Here is a 27,800-nt window from a genome sequence, read left to right as displayed (position 1 = left end):
CTCGCCCGCCCAGCCCAGCCGTGCCCCACACCTCCCCACGCCCCGCTCCACTCATCACACCCACATGGTTTAGCTTCATCTTTACTGCTGCTGGTGGAAGCACACTTAAACGGTAAATATACCCCAGGGCTTAAAGCTAAAAGCCCTTGGAAAGCTGTAAGCTCGATTACTCCCTCAGGAGCAACAGCACCTAAAACAAAAGCAGCGATTTCTTCTTTGCAGTGTTTTCGACTTCGAACTGGCGCGGCTGCTCTCCCGTCCCACTCGTACCCGTCCCACCTGCCGCTGTAAGCATCAGTAAGACCCCAGCTCTGTGAAAAGCTCCGCATTCTCACAAAACCACCAAATACAGGTAAACATTCGTGGAGCTTTTCAAGCTTTAAGTTATGTTTGCTCTTAGAAAATTCAGTAACAGTAGCCAGTGTATAAAATTTTCTCAGACACTGAAGGTAAAATAAGCACAAAAGTAAAAAAAACCCACATGATGAACTTGGTAATGGCAACAAACGGAACTAATAATATGTAAAATTAATACTAGTTTCATTTCTCTCAGTAATTTTGACATTCCTCCATCATTCTTTTTTCGTACAAGTCAGCATTTTTGTCAGCCTATACAACTACTGTTGCTAGTACTGCCTGAGAAATAATTGCCCCCAGCTCAGTTGAGCTGGAAAAGAATCAGACCGTCAAAGACAAAAAGCATAAAATTCAACTCTCCAAGAATAATATTAACCTGCTGGACAGAAAGAAGCCTATTACCTTTGTATGTATTTGTTGCTGAATACTTTAATACACATTTATTAGCTTTCCCTTGTTTTTTTCTCTTCCTCATTCCCATTTTGCCTGTCTTTTCTGTTGTCACACCTACAATGTCTTTTTTCTCTCATCATTACTCAATGGTCCACTTCTTGGAAGCGAGAAGGAGGAAAGGCGGCAGGGGTGGAAGTGCCCCCTCCCTCCTCGTGTCACCCCAGGAGCCGGTCGGCTCCAAGCCCCACGAGCTGGGGTATGGCAGTGTCACGCTCCCAACACACAGCTCCATTCAGAGCATTGAGGTTGAGTCTCACCCCCAATAAATACACTTAAATTGCTCCTGTGGAGATTGCTAACTCTTTGTTTTAACAGCAGCAACTGAAAGTGATGTTATTTACAGATACAGCATTATTTGCAGAAATATGCACCTACTATTTCCCCCATTTATCTACGTAATGCAGTGGCAGGGATTAGTCACATCTGGGACAACCTCAGGAGGTCACTAGTTTCTGGTAGGTTAAGGACTGGGGACTGAAGTAAAATGCAGAATTACAACCCCCTCCAAATCCTCAACAGCTTGATCCTTCCCCTGCATACAACAGAAATACAAAACAGCACAGCAAGTAAAATAATTTCCCTGCTGAGATTATTTCTAGTATTTTTATTTCTCAGTAAAGACACAGAAGGACAACTGTCATCCTACAGTTTAAGTGAAATCTAAACTAATACTAAAAGCAACCCTGGATCCAGAAACTATTTCTCATCCCATGCCCCATTTTAAACTGCGAGGATACATCAAACTACCACATTGTGAGTGGAAAGTTGGTTTTCATCAAGATCCCTTGAACGTGGAATTAAGCTTCCATCACAGCCTTCACCTATTGACACCTTGGATACGTTGCAACATTTGACCTTTTCCGGTAAGTTTTAAAAAAAAGTGGAAAGGAATATAACTGGGTATAGTTTTACTCCTGCAGAATTTTTAGACGGGCCTTAGCTTATTAAAATACTTGAGTATGTGCAACATATGCTTTTATATAAAATGAAAGGGCGTGCTTAACTTGCGAACTGACAAATCAAATGTGTGTATGTATTCCTATGTTTTTCAGCTATAGTCTTTCTCTTTTCTTCAAAAAGACCACTAACACTATCTTTCCAGTGTATTGGTGTATACTGACTGAGCAAAAAGAGCATAAATTAATCATCAAAGGTGCTTCCTGCCCAGAAGACTCCCCTATCAAAAGGCCAAAATCCAGGATGGTGCTGAGAATTTATAATTTTCACTCCTTTAAAATGCTTTTTTGAACGCTGGGGCTTTGGGTTTTTTTTTTTTTTTTTTGCATTTACACTTCCTAGTCTAAGTAACTGGTATAATCTCAAATCTCTGACTGCTTGTGGTATAATTCAGAGTATTTCCTAAGTGCCTAAAATACAGTTCTTAGACAACAAAGGAGTACACATGGTAGATCAAGTATATTGGCTATCAGTGCCTTACCCATAAATACCCTCAATTTAATCAGTTGCTTATTATTCTCTTCTGGAATCAGATAAACAGATTCAAATATATGTATCTGTAGCTGTATACACAAACACTCACATGTCCAGAAAACACTTTTGCCTCTGTTGGTATTTAGATGACTTCAAAACACTCACAGAAAGTACTCAACTGTACACGATAACAAACGCCACGCATCCATCAGCGTTGATTTAAAATCTGTTACATTAAATGGCTGAATTTCAAAAGAAAGAGCCAAGCTAACTGACCTCTGCACTGAAATATTAGATACAAATATTTGGCATCACTCAGTTTAACAAAGTAATTATTTTCCTTGGTATGTACTGAATTAGGACAGAAAATTTTAGTGTATTTTTTGGCATTTACAACTTTGTAAGTGTTAGATATTTACTTAATGAGTAACCTCATCTTGTTTTGATAATACATCTCTAAAAACAGTATTAATATGAATGTCTAAATGGTGGGAGCCTGATGTTCTTTAACATTCTGGCTGAGCTCATGTTTTCAAAGACAAGAAATATGGTAGGACCTGATAATTTCGTTCAAAACAGGGCTCCATCACCGTCTCAGAAATAATATATTGCTTTCACAAAAGTTAACAGCTCTCCAGTTGGTTCTTTGACACATAAAAATACAGGCAAGATTTTGAAAATAAAGATACAAGGGTTAACACTCTTTAGACTAGAATCTGCAGATGGAATTGCCAAGCTAATTAAACTCATAGGTTTCCAAAACTTAGGCCAAAATAACATACTGGAAAGGAATATTAATCTAGCCAGACTCCATTTCTTGAAGCCTTACTCTTATGTACTCAACCAACTGCTAAAAGGAAACAGATGACTCCCTTTCTTCAAATGCCACATCGCCATGATTACAAAATATCTTCTTTATTTTAGGATGCTGATGATAAATCTTTGTGACACACAACAACAGGCAAAGATCTTTGTGCTTTTATAAATTGCCACTGACGACTGCAAAAGTTTTCAAGAGACCTAATATGGCACACCAAAAAGAAATACGATGGATCACGGGCTCCCTGTGAGCCCATGAAAGAAAAAAGTTTCCATAATAAAGCATAGGCCAAAATGGAGCACAGATAATTGAAGACAGCTAAGGAAGAACAGAAACAAGTTTAATTTAATGTGTCCATGCTAACATGGATAACAGGACTCCTACTGCTTCTAATAGTCCAGATTACAGTAGATAAATCTTTTACAAAAAAGCTCTAAATCATTAAGGACAAGTAAAGTTTTCTTCCTATAATAGCTCACTGTTCAGAAATAGAAGCTGGGGCCCCTCTTCTTGCTTGTCTAACCCACCATCACAGGCCTCAGCCAACCATTTAAGTCAATTTAGAAACAGAAATGTTCCTATTACTGCAAGAAGAGCAGAAGGAAAAACAAAGCTTCCTAAAAGAACCTGTTTACTTCTGCGTATTAGTTACGTCAAGGAATTTTTTAATCCAGATCCTTTACGAAACTGTGCTTAAGATTTATTTCATATATTTCAAGAGAGGCTACATTACTTCAGATACATTATGAATACAGCATGGCTGTTGGAAGGATGGTAATGACTATTAACATGTATCATTTAAGATATTCTCTAAAATTAAAAGATCTTTTTTCATTACCCTAGAAAAGTCTGGCTTATCTTGTTGCTAAGATTTACATCCAGACAAAGCCCACTTTCATTCTCAGTTACATTAGCTTCTTCTGTCACATTTTAAAATGCCTGCTAATAGCATTGATAGGTACAAATGGGCTCCCTTCAATAGACTGAACCATACTTACAACTTAATTAATTAGGCGTTTTCGTTTCTTGGTCTCTATTTCAGAGTCATGAAGTAGGGATCAGCACAGAGTCTTAAGTCAGTACAATCCATAAACAGAGAAATAAACAAACACAAACAGTATTGCTTTCTCTATTTTCTTATGGAGCTTTATCAGTTCTCCTCTAAGAAGAAACTTTGACCTGCCTTAAAAACAGTTCCTTCAACCGTGGGCAACCAGCAGCTCATTGGAAAGGATGCTCCGCGTCGTGGCGGTTGGGCGCTGCCGTAGCTGGCTCTGTAGCCTCGCTGCTCTTCCCCAGAGCCAAGCTCCTGATGTGGCACAGGCTGGGAGTGAGGTGTCCCGTTTGGCAATCGTCACACTGAGTATGCTGAACAAATGTGGCTTCAGCCAGGAAATGTTGAAGGTTAAGGCCTGACTCCAGTCATGTCCCTCCTTGGCATGAAGGCTGGTAATGCAGGTCTGCAGCCAAGCCCATGCATCAGATCAGAAGTGATAATCCAGAATCTTTTCCTCCAGTCTGCAATTTACTTGCTTGTAAAAAAGAACATGGGTGCCTGCTCCTGATTTCACCCTTTAGAGCACCAGTAAGCGAGACCTTTTAAATAATGGTTGTTATTTCCACAGCATTATGGCTCCGCCTCAGCCTAAACATTTAAGGATACTGGGTTTTGAGCCAAGTATCTAAGTTCTAAGCCATTTGTAGGTCTGGGCCAAAGTTGTTATTAAAAAAACAAAACAAAACAAAAACCCACAACCAACCAACCAACTAACCAAAAAAACCCAAAAGAAACCAAACCCCCACCTTTGGAAAGGGTTTAAGCTGTTGAGATAAATGATACATGTTCCTTGTCTGAGCTTCACAGAAAGAAAGAGTGACAATGCCCACGACCACCACAGAGCTCAGGGAAAGGAAGAGTACTCTTACACAGTAACTCACAACAACCCTGAGAAAGCCAATATCCTCCCTCAGTTGTATTTTATAAAGGTTTTATGGACTGGCTTCTCTGCCTGTATCACTGATACAAAAAAGCAAGCAAAAAAAAGCTCACTGGGCAACTGCACATTTTAAATTGCCAATCGCAAACACATAATTATATTTTGAACATTGAGTATAATGGCCTGACAGGCTATATTATAATGTCCAGTTAAAATCAGGTCTAGCAGCTAGGCAGGTGGTGACTCAACTTTCAAGCTTAATAGTAATCACAATAATCCTTGATATCAATCAGTGTAACACTCAACAATTCATTAGTAAGTTTTGTCACATTCCCTAAAACTACTTGATGATTTCTTACTGCAGCACTAAGAGAAAAATGAGTATCAATCAGAGAGACAATGGCATATAGAACTGTCACAGGTACAGCGATGCTGGTCCCAAAACCATGGCTAAAGCCCCACTGAAGGCAAGAGAGAGCGTAACTGGGGAAGAAGTGAAAAACAAAATGCAGAACAATTAAAAGGAGAGAAAAGAAAACAGCAAAGGCTGAAAAATAAAGCCCTTCAAGAGAAAAGAGAGAAACAGGGAAGTACAAAATAAATCCATTCTACATAAAATATCACTTTGGACAGCTAGTGACAGGGAGTATTGCATTCAGAAAAGTCAAGGAGGATATTAAGAAATAACTAAAGACAGAAAAATAAACTCAAACATTCAAATATTTCCTCCAAGCTCAGGAGGTAAAAGGTTTTGTAAAAAGAAGAGAGACAGGAAGAATTTTATATTATTGGCACAAAATACCTTGATATTTTTTCACCCAACACCAAACCAACCAAACAAAGAAGAATCTAAATGAGGGTCCCCTCTGAGGTTTCTGGTCTATATTTAGAATTTACAACCTTGACTTCTGTTCCTCCTCTTTTTTTTTTTTAATTTCCAAGTGAATCAATTGTTATATTTAAGCACACTTCCTTTTCAATGTTGAACATAGGCCCAGACCTAATTTGACATAGAGTAACCTATTTCTGGAAGACATCTCCCTCAGAAGGATCATGGGAACTGCAGATTTTTCCAAGTCTTTCTAGGAAATTGTGCCTCAGAAGAAAAAGTACCAGTAAAAGGCTAATGCTCTTCATGCTCACACATCTTAAGATGACAAGGGACCACTCTAACTGTCTAGCTGGATCTCTGTAAAGCATCCCAAAATGTTTCACCAAGTGACTCCTGCATCGTGCTAAGAACCTCCACTGAATTACAATATGTATTTTGAAGGACATTCAAATCTAACTGGGAGAACTGATAGAACCCACCAATTTCTTCATTAAGTTGCTTCAAATTTCAATTAATTTTCCACTAAGAATCTGCACCTTATGTATGAGTTGGCTTTGGCCACAGGTTCCAGGTGTCAGGCCGTATCTTGGCTCTGCCTGTTAGAGAGTCCCCTACGGCAGGCACACCGCGAAGCTCCATGTCGCTTTGCGTCAGTAAGCAAAGCAAGGTTTGCAGGGACATGCCTTTCTGCGTCGAGATGAATACAGCCTCCGTGAACAGAGGTACCACACTGCTGCTTTTTCCAAAGGGGCAGGTGGATACTCTTTCAGGTAACATGGCAATATCTGGAGCATCTCCAGTTATGAAGTATCTACTTTGAAAGTTTTCGACTTTAGCAGAACTTTACATTGCTGTACTTTTCTGAATCCATCTTCTGACATTTGCTCTGATCTTGCACGAGGTGAAGAGTGGTTCACATTCAGAGGGAAGAGGGAGAGTATGTGTGTGTGTGTAAGTGTGTAATGCATACTTCTAGAGTACCATTTTCTTGTAAAATACATATAGATGTAAAACACACTTTAATGACGAAAGGGAACACGGGGCTTACACGTCTTGGCTCTCTAACTGTCTGTCTGAGGACATTCACTAGGAGCTCAACAGCGTGCATGACAGAGCGAGTAACTGATCATTTGCCACGTCATCCTTCAAACTCCAGTCTATGTTTTTTTCCCCAGCTGCAAACTGTGGGTTTTCATAGAAGAAACTGAAAGCTGAAGTAGTAACTGTTTTTCATACCCTCAGTCATTTCACATTCAAGGAGCCCTATTTCTAACTAACTGTGCAGTTGTTCATCCGCAGAATCTTTTACAGAAATAACAAAATGCATGACTTAGAACAGATGCAATTATCTTGGTTCTAGTTTGAACACAGAGGAGCCTTTGATCAATACCTCTTTAATGTGCTGTGAATCCACAGGTTTTCAGGATTCAAACATGGTATGAAAGGCATTGCACCCTATTGTGAGTAAATATTATATTAATACTTTTCAGGCTGCAGTCTTTAAAAAGAAAAGATAAAAGCTCTGTAACAAAAGCTAGGTTCCTTATAATAGATGATCTTATTTTGACTGAAGTATCATCACTACTCTCAGTAAATTAATTTGCTATTCCATAAATTAAGCTCCACAGAGACAGTCACGGTAATATCAAGTCTTCTACTTCATTTACTTGCTTTACACGCTGCTGAGATTGGTACGTTGCATTCACTAATCTAAAGCACACAGCAAGCCCTGGTGTTCTACAGTCAGAACCTTTTACACTGTATACCTTCCTGCAATAAAAGACTACAAACAGAAATATTAAGACTCAAATCAGCAGCAGCCAATTCTTTTTCATCACCTAAACTCAGTATTTCCTATTGACCAGACACCTCTGAAGACAGAGCAGCTGGTGAGAAACACTAGACTCAAGAGCTTAGTTCATATTGTGGAGGGTTGGATGTGAGCCTGTATTTCTGTATTTTATTTTTTTTTCCAAAATTAAAAATTTTAAATGCATTTATAATGTTTATAGTTCATAAGAGATTACATGATAAACTGCAAAAGAAAAACTGTGAAGTTTTAAAGTTTAAAGTGCTCAGTTACAGTTTAAATGCAGCCTGAGAACAATACACTATCTGCAAGGAGGTAGCCTCCAAAATCCTAAATTTCAGGAAGAGATGTCTCCATCTTTCTTGTACAAGACATTTTTACTACAGTCCCAGAAGTAAAAGATACATAACCCATTCTATGATAGTTAAATATTAAAGTAACAAAACCAAAGCTTTAATTAAAATATTCCTGCAAAGAACAAAGAGGGAACACTTGAGACATATCCCTCATAGCATATTAAACATAGCAGAAGCAGCTCAATCTTCTATAAGCGTTCCCCAACATTGGAATTATAGATTAGGTTGCAATCATCTTTGCAGCTACAGAACATAAAATAAACAACCATACTCCATGAATTTGAATGATGTTCTCTCTCAGTCATTTAGAAGTTATGAAAGAAAACAAAATAAACATCAAAGAAAAGCGAAATACAAGTAGGATGCAAAACAACCAACCACGTTTTCCTGCTAATAGAAATAGTAATTAACTATTTCTACCTGAACAAGACCACTATCTTAACAGTCAGGAGTGAACATTTAGTTTCTCTTCAACTCTGAGCCACAACTTGGGAGTCAAAGCTTAGCTTTCCGTCCTAGAACTTCAAGCAAATTGTCCCTAGAACTGAAGTCATCCTTCATTGACAAAGTTGAAGCCCACAGAAAAGAGACATGTCTTGTTAAGTGACAGTCATCGCCCGACACCCTGCAACGCCCAACAGCGGCAAGACAGCTGCGGGCGTTAGCCCACGGCTCAGTCATTGCTGGCATGCTTGGACCCATGTTGGAGGGGGCCCCACCAAGTACCCGTGGGGAGACAGATCCTCTCCTCCCTCAGCAGACTGGCCAAATCAAAAATACCGCTCAGGCTCACGACACAGCCACACAAATGCTACTGCCAGGGTAAGGGAGGGAAGGGAAACTCCTGGCCAAGAGGAGGGCAGGGATGGTGGAACCAGGGCTTTCAACAGCTGCCTCACTTCCCACAGGTTAGCCTGCAGCCTGCACATCAACATCTTTGGGACCACTCTATTACTGCTCTTGGTCAAAATAAATAATAACAAAATGGACCTAAATCTCCTAATCAGATGACAAGTAAACAGTCTCATTAACTTCGGGGAACAAGTCTATATTTATTCTAGAACAGCAGATAGGACTCTAACCATGATTAGGAAGCAAAACCTGACAACAATCCACTAAATCCTATCAAGCACATCAATTTTACAATGGTTTCACAATTTTGATTACCAGTTTGATGATTATTCCTGTCTGTTTTCTTGAAGCAAGAGAATCACAGAATCACAGAGTGGTTTGGGTTGGAAAGGAGCTTTAAAGATCATTTAGTCCAACCCCCCTGCCATGGGCAGGGACATCTTTCACTAGATCAGGTTACTCCAAGTCCCATCCAACCTGACCTTGAACACTTCCAACGATGGGGCATCCACAGCTTCTCTAGCCAACACGTTCCAGTGTCTCAACACCCCCATTGTAAAAAAAATTTCTTCCTTATGTCCATTCTAAATCTACTCTCTTTCAGTTTAAAACCATCACCCCTTGTCCTGTCACTACAGGCCTTAGTAAAAAGTCTCTCTTCCTTTCTTATAAGCCCCCTTTTTACCGAAAGGCTGCAATAAGGTCTCCCCAGAACTTTCTTCTCTCCAGGCTGAATAATCCCAACTATCTCAACAGTTTGAGCCAAGTGTGGACACAGCTACGTCATGAAGGCATTCTCAGCTACTCCTCTCATAAGTCATATTAATTAAATCATAACACTATTTCCACAGAAAACTATTAGTACAGTTAAAGTGCCATAACCTATGTGTAGATAAGGCCTAAACCAACTTGTCTGCATGATATGCAATTCTGGTAAAATAAGCAAACCCCAGGAAATTTCCCACTTGATGGGTCTGTTGACTAATGACTACTTTTCATCAGAGCCAGAAAAGAAACTGATGGTCTGCATTATCTAAAATCAGTTTAAATCCTTCAGTGAATCAGTAGTTCTCTGGAGGTGTGCAAGTAGTAAAGTCAACATAACTGAATATTTAGCCAAAAAGCTTTACAATGCACAGAAGAAGATCAAAGCCATTTCCAGTGCATCACTCTCAGCTGTAGGTAGAGGAGACAGCAAGGCAAATTCAGTAATAGATTTTTTTGTAAATGTTCTGCATAAATTGCTCTACTTCACAGCACAAATTCCTCTGATACTTAATTCAGTCTTAAAATCCTATCAGCCTGAAAGTACAACACATATAAATAATAATAGCCACGCAGAACTCTTTTAAAAAAAAATTTAAAAAATTGGCATCAATTTGTAATTTGCAATTGGCAATTTTAAATCTTCTGCCATCTCAAATATGATTAACATAAAAAAATAGAATTACAGTAAATTTGACCAACTGAAATATTTGCAAAACAAAAAACAACAAACAAAAAACCAAGTCTGCATATGCTCTTTTGCCTTAATAGCCTCATTTGGTAAGATATTTATGCACATAACTTTAACCCTTTAAGTAGTTCCACTGACTTAACAGGGATTACTCATCTGCTTAAAGTTAGGCAGTTGCTTAAATACCTTGTGAAATATGAATCTAAATTCAGATCTGATAAATTCAAAGTAGCAGCAGCCAAAGTAACACCTCATTACAGCTTTAAGACCATGCTATTTTCCTTTAGCAAGCAATTTTACTTGCATACTGGTGCTGGAGGCAACAATAGACTATTTGCTGGAATGACCCTGTGATTACAAAGTAGTACTGCTACAGGGAAGCAAAAGCTGGTTTTGCTATCAAATGTGAAACCAGAAGAAGAGATATATGATTAACAACAAGCCTTCTTTTTAAGTTCATACAGGTTCCACAGCTCTTGCATGTCTCTCTTCACCAAGTACTTCTCCTCCCAGTGTTGTTCAGCTTCCACATGGTGATTCATCCTGTTCAAGGTCTGTCTTGTAAGGCTATTCTGAAAACAAGATCTGACAACTCCAAAGTGTACATTAACAGCCAAACTGATAATCACCACCCTGATATCCCTTCCCTGTACTACTGAAAAGCTGATTTACAGAACACAAAACCGCTTCAGAAACTGGTGACACATGAAAGCTGGCCTCTGCAGGAAAATGGAACTGAGACATAAAATTGCATTTGGGGATACTTTGGCACAGTAGGTTATATCCCACTGTATGTGACTCTAAATAAGACAGATGGATGCCATCCTACCAAAAAAAAAAGCTACAGAAAACAGAAAGGCATGGAGAGTAGAAGGAGAAAAATAAGAGATGGAGACTTGGAGTTTAATAAAAGGTACTCAGGGGAGTTGAGGAGAAAAAAAACCCAACCACGTCTTGTACTTGATGTCAGGACACATCTTCAGCACTCCTACTGAAGGGGTCAGAGGAGACTGCTTAGCTGGAGAAACTCCTGAAGAAGCTTAAGGTGATCTTCAGTATTCTCTGTACCTACTGCATTGCTGATATCCAGAGAAGAGGGTAAAAGCACAACTAGATAATGAAAAAGAGGAGGTTTCAAAGCCTGAACCAGGAGATGTTCAAGCAGTGATATGTAACAAACAGTCTCTCCTTTAAAATGGGAGCTATTTAACTGCCGAGACTGAGGTTAGCATGATGGATAAAAAGAGCTTTAAACTAAGGGCAAAGGTTATATTAATTTTTATATCCTGCTTAGTACCTAGAAGGGAAAAAGAAATTAGTTAAAGGGGGGACAGAGCAATCAAAAACAATAATGAAAAATGTTGACATAATGAGGAGTCAGGCAGATGACAAGATTCAAGGAAAAGGACTACTGTAGGCACAAAATCAAATGACACTGATCTAAACAGTTCAACTGATTGTAAACTAAGGAAGAAGAGAATCCAGATTCCTTTTATTTGCTGTCAGAATTTTGTTGTCTTCAGATATGAGAAAACATTTTCAGCAGTACTTATACAACTGAAATTAACCTGTCTTAAGTACCGAAGCTGTTTCTTAAAAATAAGGTAGGATCCTAAAATCAACAAGACACTATTTCAGTAAACATATTTCTTAAGTACAATCAAATAGCTTTATAGCTTCTTGGCTGCCTGGCATATAAAGGAACATTTATCCCCAGTGGTCTTTGCACTTCCCTAAACCAAGCTTTTTTAATTAAACGTGCAAATCGGAACTTACTGTGCTTGTACACATCTGTGTACATTATGAACACATCTGCAACATATATGACTATTATTCCTTCAAAGTAACTTAACATATGCTGCAAGTAACAGGAGAGCTTACACGTCCCTGATCATGTAACACAACCATAAAATCACCACTTCATATCACTTCTATGCTATGAATAAAAAAAGTGAATTAATTTTTTCCCAAGTGCTTGTAACACAAGTCTCAAGTCCCCAGTAGAAATATCCACTTAAGATTTACATGAATACAACTTCTGTTTCATCTTCATACTAAAATCACAATTTTTCATCTCCTCTGGACATCCACAAATCTCTATCCTATCACTGTAAGATAATATAGTAAAAGTCCTCAGTAGAAAACTACACTTTTGTAAAGAAACTTGTCTTCATTTTCTTCCCAAGTACTAAAAACATTTCAAAACCCAGATTAAAACTAAACACAATGGTTATATCTTCCACATATCTTTAATTCTTCTAATTAATTCAGTTACATGCATATATTTATAACTTGCTTTCAAATTGTAATACACTGAATCTGTAACATACCACAACTAAATAATCTTTGAAGTATATACTGTGAGAAATGATATAAAGATAACAGATAGAGTATTGCAAATATATATTTGCATATAAAATAGATCAGGATAACATTATACTAAATTATATACTATTACTACAGCAAAAAATCTATTACTTTTTTCAGCTACCGGCCCAGCAAGCTTGACATGGGAAATGAGTGTCAATCTGTATTTCCTCCTTCCTCGTTTTCATTCCTAGAACCTAGAATAAAGTCTCCTTGTCAAAGCTCAGTAGCAGCTATAAAACTTGTTGCTCTCAGTGGCTTTACAAAGTATTTATAACTGACCATGCTTTTGTAAATAATTAGACCTTAATGTGCAATTCTATTTATAGATGAAGAAGAATATTTGTGAATAATTTTAGCATTTATTTCAAAAATCCAAACTCTTTACTAAAACTTCTAAATAATAAAACTGTAAAATAAGTAAGTTTTCACTAATTTAATCTAATCTGTATTTGAAGAAATGCAGAGCAGACCCACTGTGCAAAAACTAAGCCATCTTAATTTGTCCATGTTAGTTTAGAATTACTCAGGAATTTCAGGTTGTTCATTTAGTTTTCTGCTACAGGTATTTAGTGTAAAACTAAAAATCAACAAAACATCTTAACTGTCGAAAATATGATTTTTAACCTGAGTCTTGTGGCACTTCATGCAAGTATAGTATTATTTTCATTACTTTGTTGTAGAAATAGGTATTGTTAAGACAATGCAAGTGTTTCACCATTGTAAAGGTCTTCTAACATTTCTTGGCAGTGGAAGAGCAATCAGAAAGATTTGGAACAACCTAGCAGTTAATGCATTTAAATGATTAATATATGTAAGCACAGGATTCCCAATGTGAGGTGATAAACTACCTGAAAAACATGAGACAGCAACAGTAACAGTCTGATTAGCTCTTCACTCTGTTTGCCTTGCTTAGGTCAGGTTTTCTGTGGCACTCAACAGAAGTACAGGTGTAACATAGTGTTTGTGCAGTTTGAATATTTACTATATGAGAGACCTATTTGTTAATAAAATGCCTGTTCCAAAACAATGTTGCATTTCAGAGTATGCTGTCATTTGAATTTTTTCTTCAAAGAAAAAGCCTTTTAAATTTTCTATTACAACAAACAGATGTAACTTCTATGTTGAAATTAGTACAAAACTTTTAATTACTTTAAAGAAAAAATTTCAAGTATTCTAATCTTTGTTTCTAGATCCTGAGATGCTATTAATGACCACCTTGAAGACCTTAGTGTTTTGCAATGTCCCTTAGAGAGGCTTAAAGTCTAGTCTGTGCCAGCTGTGAGTTTTATGTAAAGACCCAAAGAGTTATCAGACAGTCTAATTGTTCTCAACTGAAGAACTCTGCAACAAATCAACATCATAAAGAGTAATTCAGTATCATCATTGCTCAAGGGTTGCAAACTACTTCTACTTGTTGAAATAAACAGTATTCACAGCATTTCAGTCCGTCTTTAGAGTTGTATTTTCAGTTGTTTTTGCAATAAAACTTTATGATCTTAGAAAACTAAGTGCACATTCAGCTTTGGTACAATTCTGGCCCATGATTACTTAAATAACTTACATGTAACCTGGTCTGATGTCTTACAGATTTTACAACAATACACATTTTGTAACAATATGCAAACTGTTTTTACGATATTGGTCCTGAACAACAAAACCCTGGATTTGCCAAAGTTGCCATTAGTTAGAGCCAGATGTTCAGACTAGATTTTATAGAGCTGCTGAGACAATTACCAAGTGGACTAACAGATTTTTCTCTGCACCTACTTCCTAGGAAAACACAGTTTTGTTGTCCCTCCTTATCCCTTCTCAGGTAACGACAATGTGTCTCCTGCTGACAGCATAACAAAAATCCAAAACTAAAAGTGAGAAAAGGATGAAGAAAAGAAAATAAGGGAAATAAATCTCAAAAGCCAGCAAGGTGCAAAACGATGATGGACACTGTACCAGTTTAAAGTTATACTTCTAATATAGGGCACCAGAGCTTCACAAGAATATTCATTTAAAAAATTCTGGCAACTTAATAGCAACAAGAAGAGAACAAGCTCAGAAATAGCAACATTCCCAAAGCTTAATCAATTAGAGTCACTTTGGAGGCAGTTGACACAATCTGACACTTCTTACTTTCCATTTTGCTTTGAATAGGCTGATGTCTGACACTGCAGATCTATTTATCTACTTGTTTTAGAAATAAATCTGTATCTAAATCATGCAATACATAATCTCCAGTTTTATAACTTCACACATACTATATGGAAAAATAAATATTATTTTCCCACAGAAATCACAGAATATTGAAAAAATTAAAGATGTTAATTAAAGTGTTTGAAAACCAAAGGAATTGCTCTAAACACAGCTTACAAAAAGATTGCAATCTTCTGCATTAAAAGAACAACTATATGCACCAACTTTAAGAATTTGAATCTGCCCCAAACACCTGCAGTGTTATTCACGCTTGCCCAGAAAGACCTGCGCCACAAAACCAACTTCCAAAAATTTAAAGTTTCTAAAATATTTGTATTCTTTCTTTAAATAGGAAATATATCAAAAGAAAAGAAATACGAATCTAATCTTCTAGACAAAGAACAGGAAGAAAACTGTCACGTTCTCTGGTTTACATTTATAACAGGACCCTATCTAGAGATTAGAATAGTTTCAAATCTATTGTAGTTAAGGATATGATGTCATCATTTAAGGGTCGCAGATAATTTAGTCCACAATATCTATTCATACCAACAAAAGAAAGCAAAAGGCGGGCAGAATATTGGCGTACTCCACTCTCCTGGATTATTCCTATTTCACATGGATCTATCATCCATGTAAGAGTATGTAAGTAGTCTTCCCCCTCTCCCCCCCGCAAGTCATCTGCTAGTTTAACTTTTGTAAAAGCACAACTCATTTTGATTCCATTACATGCACACACCGGACTGACTGACCTTCCCCCAATCTAGGCAATTTCTGAATTTTCTGTGAAGCTTATTTTTAAAATACTGAACATGATACTTAATACACTCCGCTTACAGGACATTACAGCATTTTTCATTACTGATTTAAAAAACCTGGGAAATTGCTTAAGAAAAGGTGAAGAGACTATCAGGTTTGCCAAAAATAAAGTAATAATCAACACAGAAAATATTCAAAGTCAATTAATTAGTCATCTTACCTTGTTCTTTTATCTGACGAATTTGCTTCACAGTTTCTTTCAAGATTGCACATTTGTCAGGTTTAAAGTTAAAGTTGTCAATATCATTAAAATTTGCAAAAATCAGCTCTGCAAGTTCTTCTATGTATTTATTCTCTTGCTCACGATTGCGTTTCTCAGTGCTTCTTTTAGGGCTGAAAGAGGAGTTTATAAAAATGTTGTATTTAATGTCAGTTTGTTTGCCTTCTGGCCAGCTCAAAGACGATTTCAGATGGTTTGAGAGTAGTTTAACAGAAACAGAGGGAACTGCCTTCATTCACTACAAAAAATAATTTACACGTTTCTCAAGCAGAAAGGTTTCCTCTGGAACAAGCAAAGGAGCATTTAAAAAGATGTTACTTATTTTTTCCTTGTAGTCATGTTTTTGTTTCAGAAGAGGTTTGAGATATCAAGTTCAAAACAGAGGATTAACTGGTGGCGTGTGGGATCTCAACATTTACAAGTATCCTTCCTCATCGTGTCGAGAATCCAAGGGGCATCATATAGTGACAGTGTATAAAAAATAAAACAGCTTAGAAAGTTAAACCAAACAATCCATGCTCTCTGCCTCCTTGTGAAATTATGAAAGACAGGCATAAGAAAAAATGCTGAATGAGTGGTTACGCTTTCAAAATTATTTGTGTTGGTACGGCAAATGCTATAACACTGCAAAATATTTTTGAAGTACCCGATTAAGGTGTACAAGAGAGGTAGTAAAAAACCTTAGATTGCCAGATGAGTGACTGAAGATCCTCTGCAGTGATTAGCCAAAAAATATTTTTATGTAACTCCTATATTGTCACCCACATTGTACATTTTGGCGCTAGATTGGACTTAAAACAAACAAGAAAATAAAAAGAAAAGACAGTACCTCCCCACTCCCCACCCCAAAACCCACAACAACACGGAATTACTGAATCAGAGTAGTTTGGTACTGACTTTTCTTCACAAGAATGGCAAGTTTGTAATTTTCTAACGATTATAAAAAATATGCACACATCTAACATTTTTTCTAAGTTTTTCTCTTTCAACATCTTCAGACATAAATGGTCTAACCTGGGTCCAAGCTGATCGGGATCCTTACGCTTTCTTGACTCTGCCCTGGATGGGTCAGAGGTATTTTCTCCCATCCCACTCATCTTGAACACATATCAGCAACTAAAAGGAAGAAAGTGCACGAAAGGGTTATGGTGGCAAAGTCATGAGTTCTTTGTTCATATTTCTAAGTTTCTTGTTCACTGCTCAACTCAGGTTTGACTTGGCAAATCTATCATTTGAAATAGAGTTTGTTTGAAAGGCACCAATAAAATACTGTGTTTATGACCCCACAAAACGCTACACAAAACTCCTTCAGAAGAAAATCTGTGGTAGACAAGTGAAGTGTTATCAACTCTTTGATTGTTACCAGTTATGTTAAAACAGGTAAGTACATTTTGTGCCTGGGTTGCTGAATTTTCATGGCAATTTTGCAAGGTTGAATGATGAAAGACAAAGGAAAAGCCAGTGTCACACAACAAGAAAAACACAACAGAATTGAAATACATGAAATGAAACATGTATCCCAGCTACATGAAAAGGTAGCACATGCAGCTTTAGTTAAAAATCAGAAGATGATGCTTGCACAAGTACATGTACAATACTGTAGAAACAGAACATCTGTCAACACTAGAGATCCCTGAAGAACTGATAATTTGTACATATAGTCTACCTCATAAGGAAAAAAACTTGTCAAGCTATCGTATTAAAACAACACTAGCTTATTATAATTTGTGTAATAAACAGCCCATGGAAATCCTGCCCTGCTCCTGGCCGTATGTTGTCCTATGCACCGTAGGAGCACATGAATCTTGCCTGCCCCAGATTACACACCCCTCAATAAGTACAGATAGTCTAGAGGCAGAAAACACTAAACACAAAGGACAGAGGGAGACAATGTAAATGATCAAAAAGCTCATGCAATACAGGGCGGTCCCAGCTCACCATCCACCTAGCTGCTGCCAGTTTTGTAAGGACCATATCAGGGAGATGCTGACAGACATTTCAGACAGCTCCTGTATTGTTGGGATTAGCAAAAAATAAACACGAGGGCCATGAAGGAGGTGAATGTCTCCAGGAGGTGATTCATACCATGCTAAAATAAGAGTTGGAGCCTGTAATTCCATGATCACTTCACACCAGCATAAAATGGAAATCGGGTATCAAAACAAGGGGTTCTACCACCTCTTCCAAGCCCTCCATTTCTGCCCCACCAGCTCCCTTCCCTCTGCTGGCCCTGTCAGCCACGCGCTGAACTCAGCCAGGGAACTGCGGTGGGTTAGAACTGGGGTCCCCGTCTTTTTCTTTCTCTTTTTCTTTTTGACACTGTATAAAATCTAGCAGCCTGAGCTTGTGTTGGTAATAGGATGTTCAGACTGTGAATCTTACTTTTCCCAATGAACTGGGTGAATGAAGATATGGGCAAAGACAGCCTGGAGAGTGAGATCTAGGCAGTTCTGCAGGGAGGCTGAGAAAGGCTGCTTGTTGAAACACGAGCAAGCAAATGAAGACTCGGAGCCTTCCCAGACTCAGAACTGAACATCAGATAACATTTTTCTGAATTAAAAAAAAAACCAAAACACCAGGAATAAAAGTTCCTTTCTTTGTAGTGAAAATATTTTCTTTTTCACCAGTTCGAGGAGAAAGTGGAGTCATTTCCTTTTTTGATATAGTGGTCAAATTTAATGAAAAACACTAGGTCATCCCTGAAATATAGAGCTCCCAGTTGGTATTTGACATGCATGGTATCAGATCCTATTTGAAAAATACCTGGTTTATCTTTTTATCAATTGTGTCTATACATTCATATGTGTATCTAAATGTATGTACATACTGCCACCGTTTTGAGCACACCCCACTTCAAGAAGAGCAAGGCGGCCCTGGTTCTGCAGCGGAGCTGAGCTCTCAAAGGGAAGATGTACCATCACAAACCCCATCATTCTGTACTTGCTGGGGAACTCCCAGTGACCCCAGTCAGGGCTTTCACAGTGCCACACCAACGCTGACCTTACTGCAGAGCGTGAAACATCTACCGCAGCCTCCAGTGTAGCCTGTGACACCGGCTCTTCCTTAACAACTACATATATTCACTGATTTCCACATCCTAATTTAGATAAACACGAAAGTAGAAATATACATTTCTCGAATTGGTTAGGAGCTAAAAGCACCTTTTTGAAAATAATGCAATTTCAGAAGTACGCAACAGCAGCGGTCCAAGGAAGGAGCAATACACTATTAAAAAGACTGTGACAATAATTAAAGAGAAGTTGCGAGGAGACAGCAGTTCCACGTCTCTGTTAGTGGAGAGCTGGAACTGTCCCTGGGGCTCTGTTCCAATGACTAAATTTTTCACTGACCAGGGTGAGGAAAAAAATCATTTGCATGATGAAAGCCATATATTCCCGAGATGATCTGATCTCCAAACCAGACTCAGATGGTGATCTGAAGTTCAGAAGAAAAATCAGGCTGGGGAGCCCCTTTGTTTCTTATGCTTCCCAAGTAATACCCAAGAAATGTAAATTGTTTAACTATTTTTCTTGAGAAAAGCAAGCATAACAATTCACGAAAACCTGTCAAACATTCAACAGTCATCTTCTCCCCAAGACTAGTAATAATTAAAGTCAGAGGTAAGCATTTAGGGGAAACACCCTCCTCCACTCCCCCTTCCTCCCCAAGAAAGCAAATAGGAACAGTTATTGACAGCTTTCCCACCTACTCGGTCAGGCTCACTTCAAAGGGAAGTTTATTTTTGCAGGAACCAAAGTTTCACCAGTGGCTCCACCAACGTATAGCTCCATTCTTCTTGCATTCCCACCGATGTTATTCTGTAGGAATTCCACTAAGTCTATGATATCAGCCTTCGGAGGACACATTAAAACTAACCTCCCACCATAAACATCTGAACTTCATCCTTCTGTACTTAAGGGAACAAAAGTGGTATCGTCATTATGAAACCAGCACCTTCTTCTCCCCATATTAAACATAGTAATTTGGTCTGAACAAAGAGTTTATCTATTCGTAGTATTATTTTATTTTATTTGCACTGACAGGCCATTACGTCTTTTTCTGAGCAGCATTATTGGTTTGTTCTTAGGATGAGTTACCCGTTTCTTTTTACGCATACAGTTTTTCTGGAAATCTACCACCCACTACTATGTTTGCTTTCTGCTCTCCCTAGCTCTTAATTAAAAATCACGTTCTACACCTCAAAGACCTGTACAGGCTCTGCCGCTCCTGTGCTGTAGGTTCCAGTGCTCCAGAGCAGCATGCAAAATCCAGAGTTAGGTGCCTTGGAAAGTGGAGAGCTAGACAGACGACAGTAAGTCAATCTGAAAAATCTCACAGGCCAAAATGAAAGTCTCTCAGCAGTATCCAGTACACAGTACTAAAATCAAAGGAATGTGCCTCCAAACCCTATCTGCCTAGGGATTTAGGGGCTGACTGGGATACGTAAAGTTCTGCTATTCCGTTGGGATTCAGAAACTACAGTCCTCTCCTGAGCTAGGAGAAATGAGGAGGAACCACCTTTTAGAAGTTGTGGATAGGTAATCTGCTGCCCTGCTCTTCCATAATACTACGTAACAACTAAGACAGCCAGAAACTGGGCGATGGAGATTCAGTTCCCTCTTTGCAGAGGGGTTTCAAATCAGTATTTTTCATCATGCAGGACAGCATCCTCAGTGGTAGGCCGCTTGCCAAAACTGGATGTTTATGAAGCACAGAGGGCAAGGGTAATTAATTCTTGCAGTCCCATAGGAATCTTCAGGTGTGTAGCCCATACCCACTAAACGCCCAGGTAACAAGTTCAAACACTGTCTTAAGACACAAGGGATTGAGGTTTGAATCCTTTAGGCTGGGGAAGAGAACAAACCCGTATCTCCCATTTCTCAGCAATGACTCTAACAAGTCGAGTAGAGTCAAAGAGGTGAGCACCCTTCCAGTTTCCTCATGTCTTTTTAAAAAAAAGCAGCTATTTCAAACATTTTTCCCATGAGCTAATTCACATTCAAGATCTATGCATACTACTAGATGAAGATCTCTGGAAGGTCTAGGAACCTCTACAAATTTAATGTGGCATAAGCAAGGAACTAAAACCACATTTTTCAGAAGAAAGTACTTCTGGGCACATGTAGTACCAAAAAGCAGGCACACAGGAAACTTTCAAGTGAAAAGGGGAAAACCTGATGAATTTAGATTGAACTGATAGATGAATTCTAGACATACAAACATCTGTGGGTCAGAAGCAGCTAAACTGCCTATAGCGTTTTCTAGTTCAGCCCTAACTGCCTCTAGACACATTAATTTATCCATCTCAAAATTTCTTGGTTATTCATTATTACTAGTAGTTTTATAATACAAAAAATTTGTAACATTAAATAAAGTAATATTTTAAAACAAGATAATTTAGGAAATTTAAAAATTGTTCTAAATATTTTTAGGCTCCTGAATCACATGGATAGCTTCTCAGACCACAAAATAAAACTTCCAAACTTGAAGTCTGAATTTTTCCAGGAAACATGACAATTCAAAACTAAAGCCACTGCAAGTAGCATGACAAGTTAGAAGCTCCAAGTTTTACTCCAATAAACCTCCCCTATAGGGAACTACCTTAGATTAGAAAGCAGCGTTCATGCTGCTCCTCTGATCTTTTTATACACCCCTGCAGGAATTTCCAGAAAGAAGAAAGATAAAGAAATTGAACAGTTCAGTTTACTTCAGCTTTAGAAGAAGTGGAAATGTAATACCAGCTCTACCATATGTCTTCTGAAACAAAAATCAAGAAAAAGAGGGTAGGGCTTTTTTAGTGTGGTATAGAATAGGAAAAAGGATCAACCAAATTGGGAATTAGTAAAAACAAAATCAGCAGAAATCACTGCATTGAGGAGAAAGAGATGGAGACATATGTTTGTTAATGAAAAAAATAGCATCATGACACGTCAGATGCTGAACGAAACCAATTTTTATTTGAAAGAAAATGTCTTACAAAGCTGAATTTAAATGCACATCTTGCAGAATGAACTGTCATGCAAGACCAGGCACACTCTTTTTTAATTGTGTAAGTTGTTTGGGAGCTGTACTGCGTTCCAAAATACAAACATCCCACTATGGGATTAGTATTTTGCCTTCAGTGGTGGTAGCAGACTTTTCTTCTCAATATATGTTTTTTCCCGTTTGTCCTACAAAAAAATCCTACAACAATAACTAAGAGCTGAACTTCTAATGCTGACTCATATGCCCCTCAAGCTTCAGTTCCACTGGGCATCAATGAGGAGCAACGGAGCAATGGAAATATAAACACACTCACCGCAGCATTTTCATACAAGGAAGGAGATAATTAGAGAAGTGGAATTATGATTACTAAAAATACCTAAAGAACTAATTTTAGGCTCCAACAGATGACCTCTACCAGCAGGACATATCAGGTAAATAAATACTTCATTTGTATTTACACTTAACAACAGAGGTGTATTTTCCTGCTCTCTCTGTTTTGCTACCACAGGCCTAAGCACCCAAAATACTTGCAGACAAATCTCTGTCTAGTTTTTCCAATTGTTAAATGTAAATCACAAACGCTGAAAAAATAAATTAATAAATTCTTGGACAGTATACATTAGTAATTACAATCACTGAGACCGAACCAGTTTCTACCAGAAGTTGAGAGATTGAAAAGACGGAGCCTGAAAGAGGCTTCAATTCATTTTTTCTTGCTATCAGTAACAAAACAATAGTTTCTGCTCTCGTCATGACAGCACATCCTCCTTCACATCCTCCACCAGCAACTGAGAATACACAGAGACTTAACCTAATTATAAAGCAATAGTAAACATGATATTTTTACAAGACATTCCTCTTTCAAAGGGGGGAAAAAACCACAATGTGAACCCAAAAATAAAACACATGGGAGAAAAAATAAAAATAGAGGCTTCGTCAAGGAGGAGACAGAAAAAAATCTAGCACAAATCAGTTGTGTGAATGTGTAACATCTCCTCCATTCTCCAAATGCCACGAAGGAACATGGCATGCAGAGTAAACCTTCCAGCACTGATCCAGTTAATCATCCAGAGTCAATGTAGAAGAAGATAATGTGCATTTTATCTCTTATCAGGGCAGGCCATCTTCCAAACAAGGCCTGTTAAACTGTCAGATTTATTATAAGCCTAACAAATGCAGTTACAGAATAAATGAGGATTACACCTTCAAAGCGGCTATTTCAATCTGAAAAGTAGCAAACAAAAGGTAAAGTACCATATAGTGGACAATCAGGTAGCAGTTCTATACTACCACCATTCCGGCACACGAACACATGCATTTAGTGTAGATACAATTGATAAATACAGAAGTGATTTATTAAAGCCAATCTTTTATTAACAAACAGCAAAAATACTGATTACTGACCAAAAATATTACAAGTCAGTGAAAAATTTGGCAAAACTTTTCTCTAACAGCCCAATTAAAAAATATACACAGCTCATACTTCTGTGGTTAATTATAATCTCAAACATACATCCATTATAATTCATACTTTTTTCCTGTGAATTTCTCATGACTAGAAGATTTCAGTCTCAGTTTCAAAATTACTCTTGTATTCCATGTAGCATTAATTCTGGTAGAAGCCAGAGGAAAGTTGGAATTCACATGCAACTTCTGATTCCTCACATTTTTTCCTGCTTATGAACTCTTTTTTCACTGGCTCCATTTCTGAATAGGAAAATATTTAATATGGATACATACTGCAATCTTCACCCCTTTTGAAGAAAGGGATACTTGCGAGCCGCTTTCCCAGGCCTCAAAAGGAAATCGCTGTCACAGGCAGGATAAGATGCTAGATCAGAGCCTGCAGCCACTGGAGCCTAAAGCCAACCTTTTATTGGTGAGCCACAGCAGTGCAAGAGCAAAATGCTTGCTTTGACTCCCAGCACTTTTCAGTGTAGCACCCGTCAGGATCCCCATCAGCTAATCGAGTCCGCCCGCCCCACGCTTGGAAAAAAACTCAGCCTTCTTGGGTGCAAACTTTCTCTTGCACAGGTATTTCAACAAACCCAGAGAGACACAGATAAGGGTTTGGAAATTAGTAAAAAAATAGAAGTGAAAATCAACGGAAATAAAAGGAGCAGGGAAAAAAATACTGTATTGTCTGGTAAAATTGAATTAAAGCAAGAGATCCACCACTAAAAAGTTTGACAGGAAAGAAAGGTAAAGATATATTAAACCATCCTCCTGCATCCCTGGTATATATAAGCCACATACACATACCACATACAACCAACTACTATACCCATCCTTCATCACTGAATGCCTGGAACTGGGATATACCCCAAAAGAAACAATGCCAGTCTGCCAAAATAAGCAAGATGTCCAGTACCTCAGTTGGTGAGGGCAACCTCATATTAAAAATACAAATTAACTTATTCAAGGGTATGCGTTTTTCCTGAAGCAGCACTACCACTTTCACTATAGATGAAACTGTCTAAAAACTTTGCCACCCTACAACAGTCATGCAGTATAAAGCAAAAGGAGAAAACAAAGTTTCTTTGAGGAAGGTGGTAGCAGCAAGCTGAAAAACTCAGTCACATTTACAGGACTTGTACTAAAATCTGGCGTGCACGCATAGCCTTTTCTATCTGAAAATAACACTTGCTACATAGAAGATACAATTTCATTTGAAAGAGAGCCTATTACAAGTAACATTAAAACAAGATTTACAGTATTATTTACTAACTTCTACTTTATTCTTTAACCCAACAAACTAGAACTAAGAAAAGGAACAAAATTTACCAGCAAATACCATTGAGCCCGTGTATAAAAGAATAGAAAGCTGGCTCCAACACCTACTACTCACATTTTTGCTCAGTCTACAAAAAGCCGTACCAGACCATAAACAAATGTTTAAGCCAAAGGCTCCTTCAACAATATCTTTTCCCTTACTCTTGTTTAATGGCTTAGAGTGGTGTATTAGACAGTAAGAAGAAGACATATTCCATTTGCAGCCTGAAAGCCAATAATGCTCATGAATTTTTTAGCTGAAAGACACTTCAAGATGCCACTGGGAAGACCGTCTAATAAACGCATTAGGCTGCATATGGGCGGCAGCAGCTCTTTAACACATACTGTAACAATCAAATAAATGGCTAACATTAATTTTCAGTGTTACAGACTTGTATTTAATAGGATTTTCTTTAAAATCCACCTAAACCTTGAAGGAGAAACAGTTTTTTCTCAGATACTTAAAACCACTGGTTTGAGAAACTCCCGGGTCTGCTTGAGACTTTGCAAAAACCCCTCCAGGCTGACCCCAGCACTGTAAGATGGCTCCTACCTTCTGTATTCCCATAGGCTAAGGCTCTTAACAGAGCCACTCACTCAGCTGCTTACGGATTAGCCTACGTCAGCCACCTCTAATATGCCCAAGAATAGCAAGACTAGGCTTTAATAAGACAACGGAGAAAAAATATCAGAGGAAGAAAGTACCATTTCCTATATAATATACAAGAGAGTTTGCTCCATTACCACTTTTAAAAAGGAAAAAGTCTGTTGTCACCAAAACATTGTCAAAAAGGAGGCAGGTAGTACTACTGCAAAAATTTTTTCAAGACTCTGCATTGTAATTTCAGGTTTGGGATTCTATCTCTCCCTTGTTATGATTCTTAATACTGAACAACAAAAGAAATGCAGCTTAATACCACTAAATCTCCCCTTAAAACACCAGATTAAAAGACAAAATACGATGCCAGAACATTATTTGTATATATGCCAGTCACTCTTGCATCTTTTTGTTTGTGGTGGGTAGCTAAGGAGAAGAGAGAGGGAAGAGAGAGGGAAGAGAGAGGGAAGAGAGAGGGAAGAGAGAGGGAAGAGAGAGGGAAGAGAGAGGGAAGAGAGAGGGAAGAGAGAGGGAAGAGAGGAGTCATGCTAAAAACATTTAACCTTCTAGGTTGCATTTGATAAGTATCAAATGATGGCTGCAAAACATATTAAGATTGCAAGCATTTTTACTCAAAAAGGAGTCATCCAAATTCCCACATAAGACGGGAATTTGTTGTTAAACGTGAACTATAAGAACATAGAATTGTTCTTTACTTATGAGACTGATTTAGAACCATAGTATTTCAAATGTACTGTGATTTAAAGTAAAACTTTATGAACAGCACAGCTGACAAATGAAGCAAATCTAACTAATTGAAGAAAAGGACAGTATTATAGGAAACTTTGTATTTAAATAGCTATCATTTCCAGCTGATGGTACTTCTGAAACAGTGAGTTAAGAGTATTTTAACTCCTACTGAAACCTCTCTGCCAATCTCAGTTTCAAAACTGTGATTTGTCCATTTAAATTCCCACACCAATTTCCCCCCCTCCAGAAACCACCAAAAGCAAGGGGAAAACCAGAGCAGAGAGAGGAGAACAGTGAAACAATTGCTCTCACAAGTGTAAGGCACCATGGAAAAACTCAAAACCAGGAACATTTTCTAATCTCATAAATATAACTGATACAAATGTATACATCACTTACAATACCAGTAAGCTTATACAGTTCAGTGTGATTCACAAGATGCCTATCTTAGCAGTGAGAACATGACCGATCACAGCAAAGGCATTTACACATCTCTGTGTTGTAGGCATGCCTACATTAGGATTTAACTCCAGTTAACTGCCTGTCAAATACCAGGCTATTTACTTTAGATAAAACATATTCCATTAATAAAAAGCTCAGGAAACTGGGTTCCGTAAGGGTAAAAAGTAAAAAGGAGAGGGCAAACCAGAAAGAACAGCATTGTGTTTGTGCATCAGTTACATACAGTAAGTAATACATAAAGTTATCAAACCTATACACAGAAACATCAAACCTATCATGTTTGAACTTGAGTTCCATCACTTACCAAACCTCAGTTTCAATGACATCACACAGCTAGAGAGGTGTTGGTCCTTCTGGTTGCTAGGATCAACTTAACATCTTTACATGCTCAGGTGCTATGCGATGTGCAACCCGAGCTTGCACTGGAGCCTCAGCAAGCGACGCTTATGTTGCATGCTACCTTTCATAGCTTTAACCTGGTCATCAAAATAATGTTCCTTCAGTCTTGGAGTAGATATTTTTACTGAAAACACATGATCTTTCTGAAATTTTTGCTGTAATTCAGCAGCTCTATGTGTCTTCTCTGGTGCCTAATCAAAAAATGAACTCGTGTTTCAGATTTTCACATAGCTACAGCACTAAGAGCATTTGTTTTTCTCGTCTACCCAACCAGCTTCTACTAGGAAGCATGTTGAAACTTTAGGCCATTCTTTCAAATGCCAAGCACTCTGATTTTCAGGAAGCGTACCTAAACATTATCTAAGGCTTTTCTACACATTTTGACATTGTTACCAAGGTGAATGAATACCTATTGCACACATACCTACAAGATACAGTTACATACTCCACACTTCCTTCTAAAATATTGAGATGCTCTCATAAGCATGCACTTAGTTTAACAATGTATAACTGTCATGGTTTAACCCCAGCCAGCAACTAAGCCCCACGCAGCCGCTCGCTCGCTCCCCCTTGGGGGGATGAGGGAGAGAATCGGAAGAATAAAAGTGAGAAAACTCGTGGGCTGAGATAAAGACAATTTAAGAGGTGAAACAAAAGCCGTGCATGTAAGCAAAGCAAAACAAGGAATTCATCCACCACTTCCCATGGGCAGGCAGGTGTTCAGCCATTTACCTGAAAGCAGGGCTCCATCACGTGTAACGGTTCCTTGGCAAGACAAACACCATAACTCTGAACATTCTCTCCCCGCCCCCGCTTCCTCCTTCTTCCCCCAGCTTTACAGGCTGAGCATGACGTCATATGGTACGGAATATCCCTGTGGTCAGCTGGGGTCAGCTGTCCCAGCTGTGTCCCCTCCCAGCTTCTTGAGCACCCCCAG

The 27,800-nt window shown here is 38.2% G+C and overlaps 1 protein-coding gene across 1 annotated transcript in view; it reads right to left on the bottom strand.

Moving 5' to 3' along the window:
- Positions 1-17,016, bottom strand: part of NCOA2 (nuclear receptor coactivator 2) — a gene marked incomplete at its 3' end in the record, with an annotated part of 59,361 nt that extends 42,345 nt beyond the window's left edge. The window contains exons 1-2 of the mRNA XM_010287063.1: positions 16,912-17,016; positions 15,838-16,010 (exon numbers count right to left, since the gene is read on the bottom strand). Coding sequence (XP_010285365.1) covers positions 15,838-16,010; positions 16,912-16,994 — 256 coding nt within the window. The remainder of the gene's footprint in view (positions 1-15,837; positions 16,011-16,911) is intronic.
- Between the last annotated feature and the right edge of the window lie 10,784 nt (positions 17,017-27,800).

Source organism: Phaethon lepturus, unplaced genomic scaffold, assembly GCF_000687285.1.
Source record: "Phaethon lepturus isolate BGI_N335 unplaced genomic scaffold, ASM68728v1 scaffold18365, whole genome shotgun sequence".
In the NCBI taxonomy this organism is placed as follows: domain Eukaryota; kingdom Metazoa; phylum Chordata; class Aves; order Phaethontiformes; family Phaethontidae; genus Phaethon; species Phaethon lepturus.
The sequence above is the reverse complement of the archived record's forward strand: the minus strand, read 5'-3'. Positions and strand labels throughout refer to the sequence as shown.